Source organism: Saccostrea cucullata, unplaced genomic scaffold (genome assembly GCF_032062105.1).
Source record: "Saccostrea cucullata isolate Sc308-1 unplaced genomic scaffold, CSIRO_AGI_Scuc_v1 ctg13003, whole genome shotgun sequence".
Lineage (NCBI taxonomy): Eukaryota > Metazoa > Mollusca > Bivalvia > Ostreida > Ostreidae > Saccostrea > Saccostrea cuccullata.
Window position 1 is genome coordinate 1 of NW_026921026.1, and position 18,340 is coordinate 18,340.

The 18,340-nt window shown below is 36.3% G+C and overlaps 1 protein-coding gene across 1 annotated transcript; it reads right to left on the reverse strand.

Annotated features, from left to right (window-relative positions):
• Positions 1-10,389: 10,389 nt before the first annotated feature.
• LOC134259007 (uncharacterized protein F54H12.2-like) lies at positions 10,390-12,558 on the reverse strand. Its single transcript, XM_062741600.1, has 2 exons — positions 12,160-12,558; positions 10,390-11,802 (listed from the first exon to the last, which is right to left on the reverse strand). The coding sequence occupies exons 1-2, from the start codon at positions 12,556-12,558 to the stop codon at positions 10,390-10,392; spliced, it is 1,812 nt and encodes a 603-aa protein (XP_062597584.1).
• Positions 12,559-18,340: the final 5,782 nt, after the last annotated feature.

Below are 18,340 nucleotides of genomic sequence, written 5' to 3' on the forward strand. Positions count from 1 at the left end.
CCACAGGTTTAAACTTTGGTTCATAAGCTAAATAGGTCATTTAAAAAATACAAATTATCCCAATCATGCCAGTGATTTTGATAAAATTCCTGTTGACAAGCATCATAGAACTTCAGACATTCTACGTTAAATAGACCGATTCGTAATATAAAGCATGGGGGATAAATGTTTCAAACAGTAAAACAAATATCAAACTTTTCTAAAGGACATATAATTGAACTTGAAAAAAAACAATTTTAATATTCCACTGATTGCTGATCGATTTTAAGGTATAATGTTTCGAAAGTTAATGCATGACCTGTTTAATTTTTTTTTTGGGGGGGGGGGGGGGGCTACACCAACAAAAAAAGGTAAACCCCAGTTTTCAATGCCAAAATTGTATATATTTGCAAAAAGTGGGGAGCACCCCCCCCCGCCCGATTCCGACGCCTGTGAGTTATTATTTTTTAATAAAGCTAAATTTGACCAGTTTTTGTTTCTGGTGTTCAGAATAGAACACTAAAACATGATTCACAAAGTCTCGCATGGATCTGAAATTAAGTTAACATTTCGGTAAAAATATTGTTACGGAAGTTAATGTTAAGGAAGTGAATTCCCCAGCAATAAAAGTTAAAATTCTAAGAATCTACAGAGATACAAGTAGACCATCGATTTTTTTAAAAGCATTTCCGATTTAGGAGTATACATGTGTATGTGCATAACAACATATCCGTTTAATCAGATATCGATACTAAAAAAACAACGAAAGTTTAAAAAGATTGAAATCCCCAAAATAACTAGAGGTACTATGAGCGTTGAGCTCACTAAATGATACCCCCCGCCTCCATATCTATAGTTATAATGGCAAAGTCCATGTTTTGCTGTGGCCGGGAAACCCAAAATATGTGTCGGATCAAAAAGTAAAATAGGAGATGCACAATGGCAATATGTAATAAAGATTCTGCGAAATTTTCATCAAATTTCATTCAGTGGTATGAGAGGAGTTGCGGATAAGAGATGGGTACCCCAAAGCGTAACAGACGGATGGACAGACGGAATTAACGATTACTATATACCCTCCCGCTTTTCAAGCGGGGGGTATAATGAAAAACTATATAGAAGTACGATGAGCAAAGAGCTCACTAAATGATATAGCGCATCCCATATGAATTTAATGGGTGGGAGTGTCTATGTTTTGTTGTGGGAAACCCAAAATATGTGTCAGATCAAAGAGTAAAATATGAGGTGGACAATGGCAATATGTAATAAAGATGTGAAAGTTTCATCAAATTTCATCCAGTTGTATGAGAGGAGTTACAGATAAGAGATGGGTACCCCAAAGCGTAACAGACTGACGGACGGACGTACCGATTACTTTATACCCTCACACTTTTCAAGCGGCGGGAATAATTATAGCAGACTAATAGCATTAATCTTTTTTTTGCTAAACCATTTCCAACGATAACAAAGATGTGTTTGTGAAACACAGATGCCCCCGAATTGCAACATATCAAAGATTAAAGTTTTAAAATGCAAATCTAATTAATTGGTACCAAAAGTAGGGTATTCTTACAGGAAAACAATTGTAAATTTGAAAGTAAGCCATTATTATTATTTTTTTTCAATAAGTACAAAAGTCTCGAAGGTCAAGTTCAAAATATCAATGTAATTTGGTATCAAATAAAAGATCTTGCCACATAGAATACTAATGTAGAATATGAAAGCCCTAGCCCTAAAAGTTCAGAAGTTATGGCCAAGGTTAATTTTTTTTTAAAAGTAGGTCAAACTCCAAGGTCAAGATTGAAGGGTCAAAGTTCTTGTTATCAAATGAAAGGTCTTGTAAAAAGGATTTTAAATATGTAAAGTATGAAAGCACTAGCCCTAAGTCTTTAAAAGTTATTGTCAAGGTTTGCTTATTTAAAGTAGAGCAATCACAAAGGTCAATGTCAAAGGGTCAAAGTTCTTGGTATCCAATGAAGAGTCTTTTCATAAGGAGTACATATATGAAGTATGAAAGCCCTACCCCTTACCGTTGAAAAAACTATGGGCAAGTTTAAAGTTTTTTCACAAGTACGGAAATCTACAAGGTCAAAGGGTCAAGGTTGTTGATTTCCAATGAAAGGTCTTTCAACAAACATTACATATGTGAAGTATAAATGTCCTGGTATCTACTGTTCAAAAGATATGGCCAAAGTGAAAATTTTAAATTTTCATGTAAAAGTTGGTCAAATAAGGTCAAGGTCAAAAATTACAAATATGGTTGTACCAAATTAGAAAGGTCTTGTCACTAAAACACATGTGAAATACAAAAGTCATGGCTCCGCTAAATCAAAAGTTAAGCCAAGCCAAGGTTTAAGTTTTTGCGGACAAACAGAGAAAGAAAGACAGACAGGAAAAACTAAACCTCATTTATTTAAGGAGGCATAAAAATTAAATAGTTAAAGACTGTGCAGACCTTTTAACGTCATACAGACAAACGTGTACTTGTGGACCCCCCCCCCCCGGTGGACCGTATAAAATATCAACTCTTCACTAATTATATTTATTACACTTAAACTCGGTAAAATTTCCTACTCTAAAATGGTATATATTCTCTGGTACTGTAACATAAATCTAGTAACAAACATGATTCTTGTAATTACAGAGGTATATCTATTACATAAAACTTGGGAAAACTTTTCAATAGGATTGTAAGCTTTTATTAAGGATACATCACTAATTAGTGAAAATCAAATTGGTTTTAGAGAGAAAAGCAGAACATCAGATCATATTTTTACAATTAAGACTATATATTACCGATTATTATAAAAACTAGAGGGACTGCACGCCAACCTTAAACCTTACAACTCCGAGAGGTATTTATTAGTGTATAGCAACAAATCCAACTGCGAATTCCCGATGTACAGTGGTGTAATTTTTTTGTGTGCATTTTTTACGCTCTTGGGATGGCGATTTACAACTTGTTCACCATTAATAAAGCTCAGAGGGACCCATCCATTGTGTGAGTCTCTCTCTCACTCTCTCTCTCTCAATATTTAGAACATGTAGAACGACTATAATGTTATTTTGCGTGTCTTTTAATTGTGTTTTATTAGAAACAGGTACCGTATATTTTCATTATGTAGAGACTGATATTAAGTCCAGTCTATCCCAAAAGCACCGGTTCGTCGGACAAAACAGGTGAAAATCTGATTGGTCCGATGCACTATCTAGTAAAATCGCGTTAATCGGTCCGTTTGTCAGAGGTTCGTTTTGATTGGATTTTAAATTTTATATTTCTATTTCATCATATAGACGCTTAATCTTATACCAAAACACACTTTTAAAAACCTATTGTATTTGTTGTATCAACTGTAAGCTATTTTCAATATATAGTTAGCGCGTTACTCAATTTGTTTGCACGCACCGTTGCGGTTATGAAACTATGTCTTTACAAAATAATGCTTTAAAGTTTAAATTGACATTTTTGAACTCCCTGCTTTGACTGCAAATGTGATTTATGTTTCAAAATTCATGAAAGATATGGAGATAACGAACAACATTTAATATCAAAATCATAAAATCTGTACAAAATAGAAGCAAAGCAAACATGGACCTCCAAAACATCTGAGGTTGGAGCAGGTGCCATGGAGGAGTGAGCTTCCCTTGTCGACGGTCACACAAGCTGTGTGCTCCTTGTCATGATCGGGAAATAACGGAAAATCCGTCGTCAAGTGTAAAAATAATGGACTAACATATTGTATTAAATATGTGAATGCATTATCCTTCGTATAAGCTACGGTTGATGGAAGAGCCGATGCAACAGCTTCTGTTCAATGTGAGCGTAATTTTCGTTTTTGACTTTGCACTTCCAAGGTACAGTCGTTTGGCCAGTTCCGGATTTTGGCCAGTTCCGAATAATTAGTAATTTAAAGACTGATAATTAATAAATTCAACGGAGTAAAAATAAATTGATTTCTATGGTTAGAAGGCCTATTCATGAGTGTTTGAATTGTGTGAGGTTTTGATTTTTTGCCCTCAGTTTGGTTTCGTTATCGTACTTGAAACAGTCGACATACTTTTACAATGCAACAAATCTGAATCACCGCGACGCGTAAGTCTGCAGAAAAACCTCTGTAGATGCATAAATTTTTCACATAAAACAACGTTCTAGGTATCAAAAGTAAGTTTGATATGTACTCTAACATATACTAATAACTTGTCAAAAATAAATATTTAGAACACTGGAAGATACCGAAATATTTTCGTGCTCTTATTTTACCAGTTCCGAATACCCATTTTAAACACTATTATAAATTCACTCTTCGATGTTTTCTTCATTGTAAACGTGACTTATTAGTAGTATAAACGGCCTGGCCGGCTGGGTCAACTGAGTGCACTTTTGGGGCTGAGGGGAAAGGTGGGTCAAGGGAGTGCAGCCCCTGGGGGGGGGATAGGTGGGTCAAGGGAGTGCAGATTAGGGGTTCTAAAGGATAGCCGGGTCAATTCAGTACATATGTTGCATCATCTTTTAGATCTATTGCATCATCTTTATATATCTATTGCATCATCTTTATATATCTATTGCATCATCTTTTTTAATCTATTGCATCATCTTTTTGATATCTATTGCATCATCTTTTTTATACCTGTTGCATCATCTTTCAAACTGGATTTCCTCAAAACATTAACAAATAACACACAATAGAAACAAGAACATAGATTTTATTCAAGTGAAAAAAATACAACAATTTACTTTTTCTTCTTCTGTGCCTTATCAGTGGTCAGGGGTAGTTTCCTCTTGGGTTCCTGAGGCTTTTTCTCCATTTTTTGTATTTCTTTGACGAATTGTTGATCCTCCTCATCCTCTGTACACTGATTAGCCCAATGACCAGATTTCCCGCACTTGTAGCACAAATCTTTCTTGGGACAATCTGGGGCCCAATGCCCTAACTCTTTGCAGATATAGCATGGATCCGTCTGTCTTGTTTTCTTAGTCTCTCCGGATCCCCCTTGTTTTTTCTGGTAAGTGCTTCCTCCTTTCATTTTTGTGATGTAAATTTTCAGATGATTCAGCTGGTTTTGAACATCACTCACCTTGTTGTTCATATCATTCATCTTGTTGTCAATACCAGACAGCATGTTGACAATTCCATCCACAGTTGTATTCAAGATGCCCATATCTTCTTTATTCGCATATTCTTGAAAATTATAGGGGGCTCCTACATATTCTTCAGGTGTCACATAGCTGGGGTTGTGTGGGGTATTCATCATTGCTTCTTCCATAATATTTTTCACGTCTGTCAAGTTCGAAATGTCAAGCAAGACTGATCGTCAAATCCCAGCTCCGCTTTATATACCTATCTGTTGCATCATCTTTTTTATACTTGTTGCATCATCTTTTTAATACTTATTGCATCATCTTTTTTATACCTGTTGCATCATCTTTTTATATATCTTTTTAATACTATTGCATCATCTTTTTTATACCTGTTGCATCATCTTTTTATATCTGTTGCATCATCTTTTTATATCTATTGCATCATCTTTTTAATACCTGTTGCATCATCTTTTTAATACTTATTGCATCATCTTTTTTATACCTGTTGCATCACCTGTAAGGGGGGACCGTGTGCAAAAAATACCTTTTACCTAAGTTTTATACGGAGGGGGTATAAATGAGAAGAAAAGTCTGATCCTTTCTTCACAATCGACTATCATGTCAACCCTGATACACACTCACTCTCTGATTTTAGATGGGTATGATTGTTTAGTACGATGGGCACAAAACCACCAAGAATCTCTACCCCCGGAGGCAGAACAAGTATTTCAGGAAGCGAGCACTATCATGGAAACCCTTCAGGATTTATGGTTACTATGCCTAGCCTTATCACATCATGCGACGACCATGGGGAGACTAGCTACCATACATTTTCTATGTCGACATATGAAAACAATTCTGCCCCAGAAATGGTACGGACTGAACCTGACCCGTTATTTCGGAAAGCCTTACAGTTTCCTGACCCATCCCCAAGCGGGCAAAGTGATTTTACTGTGGCAGGACATAGATGCGATGGAGAAAGTATGTATTCAATACGGAATGAAATACCTGGAAATTTCACACAGGCTAGGAAATCCGTAACTTTTAATACCAGCCTCAATCAAATCTACGAATTACCCCCCGAAGACCGGAGAAGTCCCTGGATGCAATTAGTAGCGGATCGAATACGATTTCGGAGGAGAATTCGACAGTTAGAAGCATTGTTAGTTTTTAAGAAATAAAATAAAATCTTGTAATACTACATCAGTGTTATGTTATTTTTATGACTTCATCTTTATACAGTCGGGTTCGGTTTCGGCGGCCATGCCGAATTTCGGCAAGATTTTACCCCAGTGAAAAAGGCTTGTAATCTACCCTGTAGGTCTTTTAAAGTTGTTTCACATTGTTTATAATTGTGATTATGTTATCCCTCATCTATATGTTTAATGTCAGCTATGCTAAATAATCCATTTCTGTGTAATTTGAGAAAATGTTTTTGTCATGTGCTTAAAGTATGGCCTGCTATTCATGTCATCATTTAAAAGTAGATCTTAAATAAAATCTGTCTTTAAATAAAATACATTTTTTACAAATGACATTTAATATGATTAGAGTATAGGAATCCATATATATAAGAGATATTATTTTTGCATTACATTTATAAGAGGCATTGTCTCATGTAATTTAATAACAAAAAATGGGTTTTATTTTTCTATACAGTCCTCAAACCTGGAAGATATGTTTTGTTCCTAACCAATCCATTCTCTAAGTGAAGTGAAGCTTGCTGGCTGCTGGTCTTCCTTTGGGAAATACACAGTGAAATAACTAACATAAAAACAAAAACTTGAATCTAGAAAAAAAGTTTCAATATCATTTTAATTTATTTAATTATGATAATTATTTTAAATGTTTATATTTTTTAAAATGGATAAAAAAAAATAATAAAATCTGATAATGAAAAATCAATACCATAAAGATAGTAAGTTTTGACTCCAATTACAAATGAATTTCTGAATTTTCCATTAAAATATTTGACATTATATCACAGGGGAAAGAAAAAAAAAACTACTTGAGTGTTTCTACTGACCTCCCCCCAGAGATCTGCTTATGAGTGCATGGGGATTACAGTGGACCTTCATCTCCGGTTTAAAACAGACTTTAGAGTATGACAGATAAAAAGGTACTTTTTTTTATTTTACATCACATGAAAACACACACAATTAATGATGAAGAATGTACACATGTTTTTCATAAGTGTGTACAAATTGTTCAATATAATGTCTATAATGAATCCAATTTCCTTGGGCTAGTCCACACCCAATCTTGTAAGGAAAAGCATAAGTCTGGTAAGGTAAACTTTCCCCCATTTCTTGTAAACAAGTTTGAAACCATTGCTCTCTGTTTTGTGGGGTATCCTGATAAGTGGAAATTCTTTTAGGTCGGTGACTTGCTTTTCCATAATCCCATTGAGCTAATAAACAAATGACCACAGGGGTTTGTGAGGGAAACACCTTAATAGTGCCTGGAATTCCTCTATCTTCTTCTACGGCTAAATTTCTAGTCCCTAGAGGTCTGCGAGTGGCATAGAGATTAGCTTGTGGGAATTTCTCTGCAATACTTTGACTCAATCCATGAGCTTTTACAGTTAAACAATTACATTGATGAACAATAGCTTCTACCTCACAGTTGAGTAAATCACCTTGTATCTCCTGGAGACTCATGATGTAAAATGAATCTATTTTTTAAAAACACCCTTGTTTTTATAGAACAACAACAACACAATAAAACAAGTTTTTTTTTTTATTCAGGTAAATCTACAATCTCTTGGAACTAATTCTTTGTTTCTCACATCAGGTTTTAAAACTCCATATTCTTCATAGTCACCTTGTCTATAAAAAGTTCTTTCCAATTCTGGAGTGCTGTAAGACATCTCAAAACAGGTTAATTTATGAATCTTTCTGTACATGTATCTCCCTTGAACTCTGTTTTTCATTTGAATGAATCCTCTCACATGATGAAGTTTTCCAGTTTCTGGATGCCTTTCTTTTTGTAAGATCAAGTATTGATAATCACTTCCAATGATTTGATCTACATCTTCCTGTCTGCACCCAGTTAAATTAAATATCCAATTATTGGCTATTCTACCTCTGTCTTGTTTTAAGTAAGCAATATATCCATTGCCTGTATTTTCTTTCTGTTTATTTTGATAATGAGCCTTAATATCCTCCAAGAGTTTGTTTGGTCTTATGTTTTCTTTTTCCTCCTCCTGAGGTTTATATTCTACAGGATGTTCTTCCATCAAGGGAGGTGGTATAAATACTGCAGGATGTTCTACCATCAAGGGAGGTGGTATGATATCTTTTCCTCCCTCCTGTATAAGTAACCATTCAGTTTCCTTTAATCTAGTGTTCTGACTCATTTCTTTACTGGAGGTGTTACCCATAATGAAACCAGTCCACAACTGAGGTGTGTTTTGTACCATGTTTACTATTTATACCTTTTTTTTTTTAAATTGTATCAATTTTTATCAATCTTTAAAAAACCCCTCAACACTTTTTGTTTTGGTGTTTTGAAAAAAAAATCTATGGTTAAAGGGAGATAACCTATTTTTTAAAAATGACAAAAAACCCACAATTTTTTTTTCTTTTTTATTGAGATCTAACAATAAATAACAGTTCAATCTTTTTTATTTATTCACATCTTGACCAGCTCACATTCTTTAAGAACTTTTTCTTCCTAGCTTCTCTGGCTGCAATAGCTTCAGGTTTCTTCCAAGCTCCTATCTCCCATTCTATCCAATCTCTGGGCTCCAATTCCTTATTTCTCTCCTCAGGTTTCAGAACACCATATTCTTCATAGTCACCTCCTTGCTTGTAAAACATACTTTCCAATTCTGGAGTACTGTGAGACATGGCAAAATTGGCAGCGATATGAAGTCTGCACATAGTCAGTCCTCCTTCTGGTTCCTTCATTTGAATGAATCCCCTGATTTGATGCAGTTCTCCTGTCCAGGGATGTCTTTCCTTTTGTATAATCAAATACTGGAAACCGAAGAAGAAATCATCTTGGTTGCTCAGAAACATGTCTATATCTTCTTCTTCTTTAGGCTCTTTAATGGTGAAAGTCCAATTAATGGCTGTCCTGTAAAATCTGTCTGGATCATTAGGATCCTTCACAGGCTCATGCAGGGGTAAATATTCATTCTTAGGTTCTGGATCCAAGGTTTTCAACTCCATTCTTCTTTGTTGAAGAGCTTTGTGATAGGTTCCCAGGTCTCCGGGTGGCATATTGGTAACATCATTCAGGGGTAAATATTTCTTAGGTTCCGGATCCAGGGTTTTCAACTCTATTCTTCTTTTTGTTTGAGGAGCTTCGTGATCCCCCTCCATAGGTTCCGTCATTCTCTTTTCTAATAAGGTAAATTTATCTTTATCCATCTCCATGTCTTCTTCTAATATTCTAGGAATTCGTTTGCCAAACTGTCGTTTACTCAACCACATGCCCCACCAACTGAGGAGGATCGTCTTTAACACCTTGTTTTTATACCCCTCACCTTGAATTGCATCATCTTTTTATAGTTGTTGCATCATCTTTTTATATCTATTGCATCATCTTCTTTTTATACCTGTGCATCATCTTTTTATACCTGTTGCATCATCTTTTTATATCTATTGCATCATCTTTTTATACTTATTGCATCATCTTTTTTATACCTGTTGCATCATCTTTTTATATCTGTTGCATCATCTTTTTATATCTATTGCATCATCTTTTTTATACCCTGTTGCATACTGAAAACACTAACACATAAATAATAATAAGAACACAGATTTTTTTTTTCATTTTTTATTTACAACAAACAACAACAAACAACAACAAACAACTCATTTACAATACATTTTGATAAAAACATTGACACTTTTGTCCATGACCCGTAGGTAATTTATGATAAGTGTTTTTAAACCAATTCGCTACATATCTGTCCCTTTGTAAAGCCGTACTCTGGTCAAAGGGGAATAGCCACTCGTCGGTTTTCTTTCTTTTCTTGTCTCTTTGATGTAAATAATACACGCAATATTGTCCACACACATCGGTATTCCAGTCTTGATAGCGATACGGATTATAAATCCATTGCTGAGCATGACGCTGGATAAAATCTTGAATTTCTTTTTGTAAGGGAGGAAATCCATAAGAATCGAAATATTCCACCACGGGATTGCTCACATATAGACACACCCAATGTTCTCCAGGTCGATCTTGAGGATCCGTATTGACCACGACAGCTTTTTCTCCAGGTCTTAATTGATCCGGTAATAAATCTACAGGATACACGCCTCCAAAAGAACTCTTGAATTCTCTGGATAAGACTTCTCTCAATTGTCCCGTATCCATTAGTAATCAATGCTCACTTCTCTCTGTTTGTTAATTTCTAATAAGTTATCGAATTCTGCATACACCACACAATTGATGGTGTTAACCGTATTGTTGGTAAACTGCACTTCTACTCTCAGATTTCCTGTTTCTATGATGTGGAATTTATCCGATTGCGCTTCTTGATCTTTAGTGAAATCCCAGCCCCATAGAGTGTAGCCGCTTTTATACTCTTCTAGGGTAATGTCCGGAGCCCAATCTTCTCCTAATTTTCCCAGAGCTTGATACAGACTGAGATAGGATCTCAGATATAAATCCTCGTTGAAATGAGGTTCAAAACAACGAGTACTCATGGTCTCTCCGTTGATACTGACATCTAATTTCTTAATCCCAAAGTTTTGGAAATGAAAGGGATTTTTAGTTTTATCTCCGTTGAAAGCCGCATTCTCCACAAAGCCTAAAATGAGACGTTTAGGCATCTGACCTTGAAACAGATGATCCGTAATCTTAGACTGGGTCCCTATGGGGATGGTAAAGGTTTTCACTTCCACTCTTCTCAAGGGATATTTGGCTCTGTGGGTATTCAAACTCTGATTAATGGTATTCATCATGACTGCTGTGGGTTTGACTTTTCTCACCCACAAGATCATACTCAATATTTTCACTTTTCCTGTACTTCCTCCTTTGATCATCATGTAGAAAGAAGGTCTAGCTCGATTAAATCGCAAACGGACGTCCACTCCATTAGGTAGAAATCGATCTTGTTGAAACAAATCCAAATGTAAAGTATCCAGCAAACTGATTTTCTTACTGTCAGCAATAGCTTGGTGTCTTTTTCGGAATCCTTCGTTTTTAGAATTGGCCGGTAACGCTGTGAGGATGGGTTGGTTAATGGTCACCGTGTCGGCCCCACCATTTGCACCCGGAGTTACATTAAAGGTTTTATTTTGAGCTACACCAAGAGCCTCTAACCCCACTTCGTCCATGTGTCCTGCCGTATCTTTTTCCCACAGACTACAGGCCCTGGTCTGTGTCTTTAAAGTTCTGGGTCGGTAAGACAATAATTTCTCCAGATAAGCTTTGTAAGGATAGGTATCCGTCCCCGGAGTCACTATTTTTCCATTCAGACTGACATCGATTTCCGTAAACATGGAATGTAAGATATTATTCACGGGACTGGAAGTGCTGTTCGCCCCAGTCAGATTACTTCCATCGTCTTTGGTAAATTTACATACCATTTGAACATAAGTTTGAGATAAATCCAGATAGTGATCTCCTTGTCCTTTGATTTCAAATTCGATGGGAGCGGTGTCGGAATCTAAAGTACTGGAAATGGGGTAATATTCTTCCCATTTCGAGTCTTCTAAAGCAATATTAGTCGGAGGGACTTGAAACAATTCTAAATTGTTCATCCCACACGCACAGGAATCGGGCTGTAACATGATGTGTCTACTAGGATTCAGTTTTCACAAATGAACCTTCTGTTCCCTGGACTGTCCTATTTATAGTCTCTCTCTCTCTCAGTCAAACACATCTAAATGACGTTTTCTTTTAGGAATTCCTCCTTGTTTTTTCCTTTTTCTCTTAGGACCCCCTCGGGCTAACAGGATTCTTCCTCTCCCTGTCTGCTTTCTTCTTCTTCTTCTTCCTTGACCTGTTTGTCCTTTTTTCTTCTTTTTCTTTCTAAAGGGTAAAGAGACTCCTCGATTGAAAGCAAATAGACCTGTATTTTTGGCCGCATTGAGTCCGTGGGTTAAAAGAGCATTTCTGATGTTTTTTCTTTTTCCCACCACATCCCTGCCTATCTTCACTCCGGCCATGATGGCTTGTTGTTTCCCATGTTTGAGTAAATCTTTGACAAATCCTCGACCTTTTTGTGGCCCCATGGCTAACTTGGTCGCTTCTTTGAGAGTCAAACCTAAGCCTGTGCCTGGTAGGGGTATGTTAGGGACTGCTGCCGAGAGGAAGTTTAAAAAATTTCCTCCTTTTTGAGGTTTCATGTGAGTTAAAAGCCTACTCAATTTGAGTAATCCTGTAATAGGAAGTCCGGGTGATAGATTATCCAAGGGAAGGGCTCCCACCAATCCAGAGATGATAGAACCTACTGCTCCGCCTTTTTGACGTAATAAACCTTTATGATAAGTCCAACTGTGTCCTCTTTGTCTCAGTAATCCGGGATGATACTGCATGGTTCATGTCTCTTGTTCAACTGACCTTTATATCCTCGGGGGACTTCCTTTTATACCCTTTTACGGCTGAATACAATACAGACAGCAGACCAGACAAGCCACCACACCCAATAAGATGGAACACAATAACGGTACATTCATCTCAGTAGACTTTTCTGAAATGAAGTTTCACCACTGATTTACCACTTACAAAGGGCATGGGAGTCCCTAAAGGAGTCATGATGTGAATCTCAATGGTATCGAAATGTTTTTTACTTAGTTTCAAATATTCCGCTCGAATGGGTTCCCATTTGGCTTGTTTTGAATCCTCCAAATGAAATGTACAAGGCACCACTCTTAAGAGTTTCAAGGCATTGGAGCCTACCGTCTGGGGTTGAATCAAGTCACAATAGACATACATGGATTTCAGATTTTCATATAAATCCACAGTACTGTTTCCCAAGTAACTAATGTTGATCCATTTGGTCATGTTTTCTGTATCGTTCTGAAGAAATACTTTCTGACCGTCCATGCCTAGCTTATAAGCTAGGGATGTGGGGAAACGAATGCATAAGGGAGTAAGCATTTTTTCATTGATTTCATACATCACTCGATCATAGGTCTCGTAATATACTAATTTCATAGATTTTTCTTCATTTCCATCACCAAGGGTTTTCCATATTTTTTTCAATGATCTCTGTAGTCCTAGACTTATTTCCTCTGTTAAAGCCTTGGGGTGAGTGTAAGGCCCGGGTCTGAAGTGAATTCGTCTAATTTCCATCTTGCTATCTAGTTCAACGAGTGCAGGCCGTTTAGTATGGGCCCAATCGAGTAGTACAGGACATTGACGTAATGGCAATGGGTCTAAGGTTTTCATTTTAAATCTGCCATAAACATTGGGGTTTTTGATATGGCGAGCATAAGACTGAGGAACCAGGATGTCAAAATAAGCCTCCTTTTCTGTAATGTTTTTCAATGAATTGGGATACATCATTTCTGTTAAAGCCACTTCCCATTCTCCGTCGGTTAAATCTAGGGATTGTGGTAATAAGGTTTTAAATTGAGCGGTCGTATTGCTAGAAAAAGAGGCCATAGACCCATCACTGGGTAAAGTCATGTAAAACCCACTGCTCTCGGCCATGTTCAATTTAAGACTGAGACTCTAGACCTTAAGACCTTTGTATTTATAACAACACTTTTTTAAAATTCAAAACATTTATTCAATGATTTACACTTCTATTTCTTCTTCTTCGTCTTCTGATGATCGGTCCTCAATCACTCGAGTCAACAAATGTCCTTTCTTTTCCACCGAGTCTTTAATCTGGGCAAAGGGAATGCGACAATACAAGTACTCTGTAGGACAATAATGAGGTGGAAACGTCAGTCCTTTTTTCTCCATCTTGAAATAATATTTCAGACAATCTCCAATGTCCGAGTACCATGAACTTTCATTCTGAATGGTGTTGATGGGTGTCAGACGATTCCTTTGAGTACAAGTGACCCATTTGAATTGCTGATAATGTTGGTTGATTTTCACCCTCACTCTAGATCCTGTTGGAGGATAGGGGATTTTCACTCTTTTTTCCAACCACACATTGTCCAGGAAATAGCCTGGATGATTTTCATAGAAATCCATGATGGCTCCTATTTTAGTTTTCATCCACCCTCCTTGCATATACATACACTGACTAATGGGACTCTCACAATACCAACGATACTGCATCTTTGAAACAAAAAACACGTCTGACTTGTTCAGTGTCCTTTTTCAGAATGAGAGAGGGTTTTGTGATATACCTCTTGATAAAACCTTTCATCTATTTTATTTTATTTTTTTTTTTTTTTTTTTTTTTTTTTTTTTTAAATTATATTTTATTTTGTAAAACAAACAAACAAAACAACAAAGAATTTTTTAAACACAAATTTTTATTCAAGTCAAAAAATACAAAAAAAATGATTTTATTGTCCTTCATATCGGCATAAGGGGCATTTCTTGTAGGAAGTCTCAAAGAGTTTCTTCACACACTTTTCACAACACGGATATTGCCGGCATTGTCCGCATTTCCATTTTCCTCGAGTCTTTTCCTGGCAGCACATCATACATTCTTTCAAAGGTCTGTTCCTGGTCATTTTCACCCATCGGGGAGGCGGTATGTTCTCAATTCCTTTCTTCCAGATGAAATATTTCAGGCACCAGCTACAACCACAAGTCTCCATGGAAGGGGGGTCATCTACCATCCAGTGTGGCATAGGTTCTCTACATTTACTACATCCCCAGTACCAATCAACAACTTCTCCCGCATCGTTGTAGCCGACGTATTTATGTATCTCTTTCGTCTTCTCATTGCAGTGATAACATATTGTCTTTTCTACATCAATCCAATAGATAATTCTCCACACAAAAGACATGATGGCTAAATAATGAGTGCAGGGTACTCCCAGCTCCGCTTTATATACCTTTACTGTTGCATCATCTTTTAGATCTGTTGCATCATCTTTATATATCTATTGCATCATCTTTATAGATCTATTGCATCATCTTTATAGATCTATTGCATCATCTTTATATATCTATTGCATCATCTTTTTGATATCTATTGCATCATCTTTTTTGATATCTATTGCATCATCTTTTTTATACTTGTTGCATCATATGTATATAGGAAAAAATAACAACACTAGAATTTTTGGTTTTTTTTCTTTTTTATTTTATTGATTCATAACAAGAACAACAAGAACAAGAACATCATAATAACAAACATTCAAAACTTCTCTTCAGTTCTTTTTGTATGGGAAAAGGTCTCCTCATGTACAAATAGTCTGTTTCACAAGCACAGTCCATGATATCGTATCCTTTTACGACCACTTTCTTGCCATAGTCTTTTATACAATCTCCAGCTTTTTTCATCCATTTTCCTTGAATCCAAGTCTTCTCGGGTCCCTGTGTTCGGTGAGCCAAGACGTAATTGACTTTCCATTTAAATTCTTCATATTTAGGTGATCTGGGTCCTATTAAGAGCATCTGATTGCTTCTTTGGTGGTCCGGTAACTTGAATCTCTTATACAGGTAGATTTCATTGAGACCTGTTTGTCCTGGATTCTGATCAAAGAAATCTTGAATACATGTCTCTTTGTTTTTCATCCACTCTCCTTTGTGACTAGTCCCTTCAGGTTCTACTATTTTCCAACGATACTCTGAGCTTAAAAAATCCATGATGTGTGTGCTCTGTCCCTCACTCAGATCAGAAATGATCCTCTTGGGGTTATGGTGTCTCCTTTTTATAGGGTGTATCTATTTTTAGATTCCGGGACTAACTGGGTGAATTGGTCTTCTTGACCCTAGGGGTTTGATGTATCATGGTAGGACTAGGCATGATGTAACCGACCGAAGAACTCACACAGACCATCCAATATTCTCGATTAGAATCGTGTAAAGCTAACATGACCACACTGGTGATGATGAGGGAAATACAAATGAATAATTGTGCAAAATACACAATTTCTTCTCGAGGAATATTCTCTCCACAAAATTTCCAATGAGGTGTTATTTGATGAGATCCGTTTGGGGAATCCATGAATCGAAACTAGGGGGATATCCTTTCCACCGGACTTTGACTTCTTGAATGATTTTCTTCCCGACTCGTCGCTTTTTATACCCCAAGATTTCCTCTACTTCGTACACGTCGTCTTTTTTAATGATCTGTTGTAATTCTTTCTCGTAAAAAGTCCCTTCTAATTCCTCTTGGTTGTAATCTTGTACTCGATACACGTAAGGATACCGACCGGGGACTCGTCGAGCAATGGTAAATATTTCCGTGGTCCAGTTCGGTAAATATCCTTTTTCAAAAGTGCGTTTAGCTTTACTGATGCGCACTTTATCTCCTGTTTTAAACTTGGGGGGTTTTTTGGTTTTAGGTGATGATTCTTCCCCATATAAAGTTTTCCAGACTTTTAACACATTCGAGGGCTTCACTTGAGCTGGGGTTCTTTGGATACTGCGATGATAGGTATGATTGTAAGCATACACTAAATCCGGTAAGATCTCTAAATACCGTCTGGTTTTATTCCGAGTGAAATATCGCCACATGCGTGCTTTGAGGGTTCTCTGAAATCGTTCCACGATACTGGCTTTGGTGTCCGTATTGCGAGTGGTAAAGAAATGAATGGATTTAAACGCCTGTAAGAATTCTCGATTGGTAAATTCTTTGCCTTGATCCGATTGAATGCGGACGGGACGTCGACCGTCTTGTCGGAAAATCTCTTGTAATCCTCGAATCATTTCTTTCCCCGTTTTCTGTTTTAAAGGCACCACCCATGCATATTTAGATAAGACGTTGTTGTGAGATGTGTATTGTTTTATTATGTATATAATTAGTAACATTAAGTTTCTTGAACATTCCAGAGTGGTCAACATGTTTGGTCATTTTATCTAGAACATTCTTAAATTTTGTGTATGTCCAGATTGTTCCAGTAATATCATGTTTTAATATTTTCTAGAATATTCTAGATTTATAATACTGTATAAATACCCTGTCAATTCAATGCATAGATATACAATAATTGTGAATACTTTGTCGTATAAGCACTATTGAGATATAACTGGGATATATTTTCATTGGGACATTGTGTGCAGCAACGGACACTCTGATGTATGTATTCTTAGATTCTTGCTAAGTTTGTACTTTATGTTTCATATACTTATTATATATTACTGTAAATAAATTATTGTTAAGTTTAAATTGTGTTATTGATCTTTGCTGGCATTTCGGGTAATTCTGACCCATAACAGAATTGGGGGCTCGTCCGGGATAAAGAATTTTTGCACTTTTGCAGTTTATTGTCATAATTTTGCTCATTAATTTTTTGTTAAATTAAATTATAAGCCAGCAGAAATCAACATGGTGTTTTCGGTCACAGACTTTCTTAGTTCACCAAGTGTTCAGGTTTTTGATACGTTAAAAAAGGATGACTTGATCGCATTAGGTTTGCATTTTGGGTTAGATGTTAAATCCTCTCAGAGAAAGCAAGACATTAGAATTAAGGTTGCAAACAAACTAGTAGAAGAAAACATCTTTGAAAAATACGATCTTCCAGAATATACAGTTAAATCAGAGTAAGGCTCTTACAAAATGGCAGAATATCAGTTTCAATTAGAATTAGAGAAAATGCGATTAGAAAGAGAAAAATTAGAAAGAGAAGATCGAGAAAAAGAAAGAGAAGAGCGAGAAAGAGAAAGAGAAGAACGAGAGCGTGAACGAAAATTTGAATTAGACAAATTAGCAGCAGAAAGAGAAGAGCGTGCAATGAACTTTGAATTAGAGAAATTAAAATTACAAAACCAACCAGAACCGTCAGTTGTCAAAACTGAATTTGACGCAGCAAAAAATATTAGGTTAGTTCCGAAATTTCAAGAAAAATCTGTAAACAAATATTTTCACCAATTCGAAAAAGTCGCAGAGAATCTTAAATGGCCACAACACGTTTGGTCAACAATGTTACAAAGTGTACTGGTTGGAAAAGCGGCTGAGGTATACTCTGCACTAGGGGTAGTTGAGAGTTCAGACTATGAGAAGGTCAAAGCAGCAATATTAAAAGCATATGAATTAGTACCTGAAGCATATAGACAAAAGTTTAGAAAGTATAGAAAGTTTGATAATCAAACATTTGTTGAATTTTCACCAGAGAAAGAAGATTTATTCGATCACTGGTTTAGATCCAAGAAACTTGATAAAACTTTTGCTAATTTGCGCCAAGTCATCCTGGTAGAAGAGTTTAAGGAGTGTGTTCCTCAAGATTTGAAAACACA